This window comes from Lycium barbarum, chromosome 11 (genome assembly GCF_019175385.1).
Source record: "Lycium barbarum isolate Lr01 chromosome 11, ASM1917538v2, whole genome shotgun sequence".
Lineage (NCBI taxonomy): Eukaryota > Viridiplantae > Streptophyta > Magnoliopsida > Solanales > Solanaceae > Lycium > Lycium barbarum.
The window spans coordinates 19,233,401-19,243,142 of record NC_083347.1 but is presented as its reverse complement, the minus strand read 5'-3'; the positions used below and the strand labels follow the sequence as shown (position 1 = coordinate 19,243,142).

At 35.0% G+C, this 9,742-nt stretch overlaps 1 protein-coding gene across 1 annotated transcript; it reads left to right on the top strand.

Annotated features, from left to right (window-relative positions):
• Positions 1-211: 211 nt before the first annotated feature.
• On the top strand, positions 212-2,097 carry LOC132618093 (premnaspirodiene oxygenase-like). The gene is made up of 2 exons (XM_060333145.1): positions 212-1,099; positions 1,460-2,097. Exons 1-2 carry the CDS (start codon positions 212-214, stop codon positions 2,081-2,083), a joined length of 1,512 nt encoding a protein of 503 aa, XP_060189128.1. The 3' UTR covers positions 2,084-2,097.
• The last annotated feature ends 7,645 nt before the right edge of the window (positions 2,098-9,742 follow it).

Sequence of the window (9,742 nt, the reverse complement as noted above, 5' to 3'; positions counted from 1 at the left end):
ATCCATTATATTTTTGTTTATAATCAGCAATCTTTATAGTTGTTCAAGCTGATGGCTTATTTGGATTAGTCCCTATTGGTCTTATTTTGGTCCAACCTGGAAACTCAACTTAATGAACAGTTTCTTCATTACCCTCTATATAAGTAACCATCTAAAAACTGGAAAATTCATCATTTCGAGTTAATTGCCTTTCTTTCCAGTAATTAATAAGATGGAGTTTCAATATTTGATTTCTTTCTTGGTATTCATGTCCTTCCTCTTCCTTCTAGTTCAAAAATGGAGGAAGTCGAAAACCCTACTGCCTCCAGGCCCGTGGAGGCTACCTATTATTGGAAGTGTGCATCACTTGACAAGTGGACTACCACATCGAGTTCTCAAAAACTTATCACAAAAATATGGCCCCATTATGTACTTACAGCTCGGGGAAGTTCCCACAGTAGTTGTATCTTCCTCACACATGGCCAAACAAATCCTAAAAACTCATGACCTCGCTTTAGCATCTAGGCCAGAAACCATGATGGGGAAAATTATTTGTTACAACTGTAAGGACATTGCCTTTTCTCCATATGGTGATTACTGGAGACATATGCGTAAATTGACTGTCCTGGAGCTACTTAGTGCCAAGATGGTCAAATCCTTCAGCCCAATTCGACAAGATGAGCTCTTAAATCTCCTATCATCCATCAGATCGATGGACTTAGAGTCGCCAATCAATTTAGTAGAAAAGCTTTTATGGTTTATGAATGCTGCGACATGTAGGTCAGCATTTGGGAACGTGTGTAAAGATCAAACTCAGTTGATAAAATTGATCCATCAAGCACAATCATTATCCGGTGGATTCGAGTTGGCTGATTTGTTCCCTTCGAAAAAATTTCTACATGGGCTTAGCGGGATAGAATCTAAACTAATGAAAGCTCGTAATAAGATAGATGCAATCTTGGACAACATTATCAATGTGCATAGAGAGAATCGTGCAAATGGAGGAAGTTGTAATGGTGAGTGTGGAGTTGAAGATTTGGTTGATGTTTTTTTAAGAGTCATGGAGAGAGGGGAATTTCCAGTTTCCCTAACAAATGACAACATCAAAGCAGTAATTCTTGTAAGTGTATTCCTTTTCCCATTGTCTTTTTTATTTTACAAAATATGAAAATCTTGGAATTTTTTCTATCAAAAACCTAAAAAGGACCACATGCATCACGCATGCACTACTAACTGTTTAGACTTTACTGCCATTACAATTTGATAACGACTAGCAACATAACCTTTTTGTGTCTTCTTAGCTTTTGATCTTTCTAATATTAATGAAACCAAAGTTTCACTAATTTTTTTCAGAATATTTAACTTTATGTCAAATAAAATTTTATTCGACAATTTAAAAAAGGTAAAACGCAATTTTGAGGGCGGTCCATGAAAGTAATGTGATGTATAGGGCTTACTCGTTTGACCATACTTCGTGTAGGATATGTTCGTAGCAGGATCTGACACATCATCTTCAACGGTTATTTGGGCATTATCAGAATTGATGAGAAGTCCGAGTGTCATGGAAAAAGCACAAGCAGAAGTGAGAGAAGTCTTTAAGAGAAAGAAAACATGTAATGATGATACTGATCTTGAAAAGCTTAATTACCTCAAGTTAGTAATCAAAGAGACACTCAGGTTACATCCTCCAACTCCTTTGCTGGTCCCGCGAGAATGCAGGGAGGAAACACAGATAGATGGATTCACTATACCGTTGAAAAGCAAAGTCATGGTTAATGTGTGGGCAATTGGAAGAGATCCCGAGAGCTGGGAGGATCCTGAATGTTTTATACCGGAGAGATTTGAGAACAATTCTATTGAGTTTACTGGAAATCATTTTCAGTTTCTTCCCTTTGGAGCGGGAAGACGAATGTGTCCAGGAATACAATTTGGTTTAGCTCTTATTACTCTGCCGTTAGCCCATTTGCTTTACAATTTTGATTGGAAACTTCCAGAAGGAATTAATGCAAGGGATTTGGACATGACTGAGGCAAATGGAATATCTGCTAGAAGAGAGAATGATCTTTACTTGATTGCTACTCCTTATGTATCTCCTCTCGATTAACTCTGAAATTTTGTTTTAATACTGCTTGCTCCACTTGATTTAGTGTGCACAAGCATTGAATAAGCTAAGTACAGGCTTGTAATAGTTTATCTTTACTTTTCTGTTTCATCCTTCTCATCCAGTGATCAGTAATGGTCAAATAAATGAACATTGTATTTGATTATTTTCATTAGCTTTAAAGATACTTTTATGTTGATTAGCTCCATTTTTATGTTTTATGCCTTAAATTTGATTAGATTTAAAAGTCATTTGAGTAAATATGTGATATATACGAATTGAGAATTGAATTTGTGATACATTAAGGACTACGAACGAGTTATGATGATGAATAAATTTGGATTTAGCTAGGTGACTGATTAAGTCAAAGTTAAGTGGGAGACAAAAAAGATCATATATAACCTGCATGAAATTTGTGTTGACTATGGACAATAATTGACGTAGATGTAGACTGCCATGAAGAGGATTATGTAAATGTATACAAACGGAAATTTCTTGCACGTGGTAGATTTAAAGAGGGGACTACGGCCTCATCTGTTTGCACTTATTGGAGGTCTGAATCTGAATGGTTCAGACCTTAAGCCATTAAGTGCATTTGTTTGCACTAAGATCTAAGTACTTATTGGGTCTGAATAAGTCTTAATCATTAAGATCTTGAATCGAGTCTTAATATCATTAAGAGGTATTTTTGTATGAAACTTTTTTATCACCAGCTCTAACCCCAACCCCAACCCTCCACCTCAACCCCACCCCCACCCACTCTCCACTCCAACCCCACCCCACTACCCACCCACCTACTACTCCAACCCCCCACTCTCTACCACCCCCTGCCCGCCACCCCCAACCCACCACCAACCCCAATCCCACCCCACACCACCCACCCTCACTCCCCACTACTAACCCCTACCCCAACCACCCACCCCCACTCCTCACTACGTACCCCTCCCTCGCACCACCACCCCCACTCCCCACCAACCCCAACATCAACCCCTACCCCACACCACCCACCCCCACTCCCCACTACCCCCACCTCCCACCACTAACCCCACGCCCACTTCCCACCAACCCCACCCCCCAACCTTCCACCCCTCACCCCTTCATCCCCACTCACCACGACTACAAAACATCTCCACCATTACTAGTGAACATAAATGTTTCATTTTTTTAATCAATTAATATATTTTTTTATTAAATTTGTATTTATTTCCTACTATTTAGTTACTTTTTAATTTGAATTATATATTTATTATGTTTAAATAAATACATTATGCACATTCAGATGTTAAAAAACAAACAGTCTTAATCATTCAGTGTTCAGACCTAAAGACAACATCTTAATCATTCAGATGTGCATTCAGATTCAGACGTCTTAATCTTAATGAAAACAAATGAGGCCTAAGTTGGGAAAAGCCACCTTGTAAAGCTATTCACAGTTGACTTTTTTTTTCCTAACCATTCGCAGTGGTAAATAAAAAGGAAGACTTAATTGATTATTCAAGTGACAACAAAGCTAAACTATTGATTTTTTTTCCTACTCGATTTAAAGCACTCTTTTCGGGGCTCCGCTAGTCTAAAATCGCATTTGTAAGGCCTATTGAAGGAGGAAACGCTCCCTACCAGAATTTTTCGTAATAATTGCTTTCATTGGCCATTTTTTGGCCTTGTCTTTGAAAAATAGTCATGGAACTTCAAATTATGCAAACGGAACTCCCGGACAGTTTCACCTGTGAAATTTTAACTTCATAACAATAGCGCTATAAAAGCTGAAAATTAGCTATTTACTATAAATTTTACCAGATTTTTTTCATTTTCAATACTCAAAATCTCAAATCCAATAATTCTAATTAAGGGTGACTAGATCCTAACAATCCGACCTTTACTGGTTACTTTATTTTATTGTAGTCAAGTTAAGTAACTTTAAGAGGGAAAAGAATATCATAGTGAGATCATTAGTAGGCCAACCCACACTTATATTGACTAACTACGGCCTTTGAGAATATTTAAAGACTGAAATTTGCTGCAAATCAACAAACGTGATTCTCATTCAGAAAAAAAAGAGCAAGTTGCCTCGTTTCCTATGGTCTGCGGTGACGAACAGAAGGAAAAGCTGCTCTTCTGGGGGGTAAATTGGTGCTGCCACAGCCAACTTTTCAATTTCTTTTTTCGAAAATTGATTCTATGATTTTAGTAAACATGATTCTTGGCAACACGAGTTCCTTGAAAACTGATGAATGTGGAGCAGATCCAACAAAAAACTCAACAACATGGTATTAGTGTTAATTAATCAACCGATTCGTACACTCTATGCAATCAAATATTTGTCACACACGAGTTTTTTCAAGGTATCAAACTTATGATTCTATTTTCTTTTGATTTTGTTGTTAGTCTTTAAATCTAGAAATAATACAGAATAGGCTAAGAATTCACTTCCAATGAAGACATTCAGAATATTGTTTCCTGATATATATCTCAATTGGTCAAATTCGAAATCAAGTGTCTCCTTTCGATGAATGATCGAAAGAATCATTTTGGCAACAACAACAACAACATACCCAGTATAATCCCACCAGGTCGGGTCTGGGGAGGGTAGAGTGTACGCAAATCTTACCCCCACCTTTGGACAAGTAGGGAGGTTGTTTCCGATAGAATCCGACCCCCACGCCGCCCCGCTCAAGAGAGATGAAAAAGCATCAGTAATAATAAATATTAATAATAAGCAGTAATAGCAGCAAGATAATAGGATGACGTAGTAAAAGAAACAATAAAATAGTGATAGAGATAAGAACAAGCAATCCAAAGCAGTATAGAAAGGCATGGGAAAATACTATCGATAGACAAGGACCACCAAGAGTAATACTACGATTGCTATATTATGGAAGAATAAGTAAGACAACACTTGATAAGGTTACTATGTTGTTATTGTTTTGATGATTTGACAAATATGTATAAAGAATCAGATACTCTAGCAAGGGTGATATAATTGTCTAGTTATTTCAGACTTTGTGATAGCATGAGAGATCAAGTGAGAGACCAGGTATTCGAACAGGTCCTCTGGGCATCGTATAGTCAACTCTACAACTGTAAAGCTGCAGAAACTGTAGCAGTGTAGCAGTATAGCAGTGAAGCAGTACAGCACCAGGAGACTTGCCACTCTCACCTTGCCTCTTCTCTTATAGACACAACAAATCTTAAGGGAAACATTATTATTGCACAATCAAATAGCTCACATCCTAAGTGCAAGTCTCCATATCTTGAGATGCTCTCAAGAACAAAGCCTCAACAAGCTGAAGGATCAGATCCCAAAACTGAAGATGCTTTAAGTCCTTAGGTTGTTGAGTCATTGTTATTTTGTTCTTTAAATTGTAAACCTACTTTTCTCTAAAGAAAGTTGTTTGTAGGTATCTCAAAGTCTCAAAAGTTGCTTGTAGGAAGTTTATCTCCTCAAGCTTTTGAGTGGTACATTAGGCTAGGGTTAGTCTTAGTGTATTAGTGTGTGGGTGACTAGAGTTAGTCACGGTATTGAATTCTCAAAGGGTGCCTTTGAGTGGTACTCACTAGGCTAGAGTTAGTCTAGGTGTATTAGTTTGCTTGGCTAGAGGTAGTCAGGAGTTGCTTACAATAGAGTGAATTGTAAGGGTTGAGGGATTATGTGAGTTAATTCCTAGGTTGCAAGACTTGTAATCTGAAGTTTCTCGGTGTAGTGGAGTTGAAATCCTACATGGTAGGTCGTGGTTTTTAATCCCTTGAGCAAGGAGTTTTCCACGGTAAAATCCTGTCTAATTTACTTACTGCACTTCATAAGGGAACTGGTAGAGACTAGGTCCCTTCATTTACCGAGGTTTAGTCCCTTTATTAATGATCTTTGTTCTGTAAATTCTCATGATAGGAATCTAGCCAAACTCCCGCCACCTCAAGACAGATTAATTAAAACATATATGTGCAAGATAAAATAAAGACATATGATTAAACCCTTTTTCGTGCGAGATAAAATAAAGACATATGATTAAACCCTTTTTCGTGCGAGATAAAATAAAGACATATGATTATTGTTTTAAATACTTAAACCAATGACGGCCAATTCACTTTTTCGTGATGCATCACTAGGCCTGTCAACCGGTTCCAACCGGAACCGGACCGGGAACCGGTTAGGAAACCGGCCGGTTCCGGTTAACCGGTTTTAAAGTCCAAACCGGAACCGGTCCTGTTTGGATTGGTTAAATTTTTTTTTGTTTTTTTGTTTTTTGTATTATATATATTATAGTATTTATTTGTATATTGTAGGTATATTTACATATGTTATACAACTTTATAATTAAAGTTTAAATATTTACTGACTAACAGCCAAACAGCAAGTCAGCAATACAGAATAGTGCTTTTCGTACACATATATATGTATAACTTAATATATATACTATATGTACTTATATATATGTATAACTTAATATATATACTATATATATGTATAACTTAATATATATACTTATATATATGTATAACTTAATATATATACTATATATATGTATAACTTAATATATATACTAAATATATGTATAACTTAATATATATACTATATATACATATCTACTATATATACAATATATACTTAATATATATACTATATATATTTATATAATATATATACTTATATACTATATATACTTATATATGTGTATAACTTAATATATATAGTATATATACTATATATACTTATATATATGTACTATATACTATATATACTTACTTATATACTATATACACTTACTTATATACTATATATACTTGTATATATGTACTATATACTATATATACTTACTTATATACTATATATACTTGTATATATGTACTATATACTATATATACTTACTTATATACTATATATACTTACTTATATACTATATATACTTATATTCCTAACTTAATAAAAGTAAAAATATGAACACAAGTAAATAGAAGAAAGCTCAATGAGCCATATATTTTATTCATTCTTGGATAACATTTATTTACAAGTTGTATTTTTTTTTAACTTGCAAATAATACATGAGTTATACAAAAATAGTAGAATAATAAAATCACCAATTTTGAACCATTTCGTTAATTTCCCCCACATCATATTCGGTCATGGAAATATCTTCAAAGTCTTCCATTTGGTCCGGTCCACTAGCTATCAAATCTTCAATTTCTTCCTCTTCGCCTTGCTCCGCTTTTGAGTTTTGGTTGCGTCGCTCCGATCTAATCCAATCTCGAATGCACACTAGTACTTGCAAGCTAAGCCGGATAATGAATGTTCAATTTGTTGTCTTCCTTGGCTAAATGCGCTCTCCGAAGCCACGGTTGATACTTGAACCGTAAGGATATCTCGAGCCATTCTTGAAAGTACCGGATAGCTTGCCTTGTACTTCTTCCACCATGCTAAGACGTCCAAGTCATCCTTGATATCCACATTTGGCTGCATCAAATAAAAGTTAAATTCATCAAAGTTTGCAGTAGAAGAAGAAGTTGGTTGTGAATGTAAAACTTTTAAACCCGACAAGCCCTTTTTGCTACTCTGAGAAGTAGTAGGGCGTGGAGCAACGGGTGTAGCACGTTCTTCCAAACTAGAATAATGAGTAAAAACTTTTCTAAACTCATCATCAATAGCGAGATCGGCTTCAGCTAAAGATGGTTGAACTCCCTCTTCAATTTCTAAAAATGTATAAATTTGACTAACCAAATTTTTAGTATAAGACACTTTTAAACAAGGATTTAAAAGGGAACCCAATATAAATAAAGTTGGGATGGGAAAAAAATACTTCTTAAATTTGATTATCATTTAAAAAATAGCCACTTGATAATCGGGTTTATATTTATACTCTTGTAAAACTCTAGCTATTTCCGCTAAGTAGGCTAAAATTCCGGTTACCGTGGGATAGAATTGTCTAGAAAAAGCAAGAGTTGCATTATAAAAAATTTCTAAGAGTTCAATACATTCTTTAACATCTTCCCAATGCCTAAAAGTTAACCAATCCTCACTATCAATATTATACTTGTTGTGAACTTGTTGTATGGGAATCCTATACTCATATGCTTGTTGTAGCATAATGTAAGTGTAGTTCCACCTAGTCTCAATTTCTACTTGAATTTTCCTAGGTCTAAGGTTATTTTCCACACAAGCATTCTTAAAATCTCTAATTCTTCCCCTATTAGCATTACAAAAAAGAAACGCAACAACATTTCTAACTTTTTGAACAGAATCATCAAAATGCATAAGACCATCTTTAACAATTAAATTTAAAATGTGACAACTACATCTTACATGAAAAATATTTCTTAGAGGAGGGTTTATTTCTCTTTTTAAAAGACCAATTGCCTTTGTATTATTAGAAGCATTATCTAAAGCAATACAAAGTGTTTTTCTATAAATGTTAAAAAATCTCATTATAGTAGACATTGAATCGGCTAAAAAATTTTCATCGTGACGACCTTTTCCTTCGTCGTATAAAAAAGCTATAATTCTTTTTTGCATAACCCAGTTGTCATCAACCCAATGACATGTAATAGCAAAAAAATCTAAATGGTTAATACTAAGACCCAAATCAGCGGTAAGACAAACATTACAATTTAAAGAATTAAATACATGGCGCAAATAAAATCTATATTTTTTAAACAAATCTATAACATCGGCTCTACAAGTACTTCTAGGAATACCCTCAAATAATGGGTTATAACAACGTTGAATGTAAGTAACAAACCCCAAACCCGAGGGAAAGGAAAATGGTAAACAATCATAAGCTACCATTTTAGCTATTTCTACCGGTTCGTGGGTCTATCGTCATTTGAATCCCCCCCACATTTGAACCCGTTTGTTCTCCCCAAATATCCATATGTTTGGTTCTCATATGAGCATTTAGTGTACCCGTTCCACCATCCTTACCAGTTCCTTGCTTAAAACTAAATACTTGTCCACATAGGGTACATGTAACTGATTGGTTTTCCCTATCCTTAGTCATAAATTTCCAAACTTTAGCTGTTGGCTTACGAGTTCTAGGCGGTTTGTCTTGTGTATGTGATTGTGCAGGACCTGTATCTCCTATGGGATTTTCGGGGGGTTGTGTTTCATCATCATCATCATCTAAGTCTTCATTAAAAGTGTCGGTAAAATGTTGTTGCATTGCCTCATGACCTAAAAGTGGATTATTTCCACCAACATCAATACCTAAATTAGGTGTTTCTTCCACAAATGTTTCCTCATTAAGCGCACCCCTAACAGTACGACTACTACTACCGGCACCACGTCTTAATCTCTTTGACATTATTAAATAGAAATAATTTAAATCACAAGAAAATAAATTACAACAAATTAAATTTGCTAGAATAAAATTGCGTAAATTAAATTTCGAAAAATAAATTGCGTAAATTAAATTTCGAAAAATAAATTGCTAGAATTAAATTGCGAAAATTAAAGATAGAGTTGGAACGAAGGTACCAAATTGCCGGATTAATTTCCAACAAAGCGAAGGCGGCTAGAATTGCAAATCCACCAAAGCTACTTCGGATTGTTGCAAAATCACCAACTCCACCAACAATATTATAATTGCAAAATTAATAATTGAAAGTTGAAACTATAATAAGACTTTGTGGCTAATTATTGCAAAGTAACTATAATTGAGAGATTGAGATTTGAGA

Excerpts from the sequence above, each read along its gene's own strand:
- LOC132618093 (XM_060333145.1), top strand. The coding sequence starts at position 212 with ATGGAGTTTCAATATTTGATTTCTTTCTTGGTATTCATGTCCTTCCTC. Across the intron at positions 1,100-1,459 it reads ACATCAAAGCAGTAATTCTT|GATATGTTCGTAGCAGGATC; the intron begins GTAAGTGTATTC and ends TACTTCGTGTAG.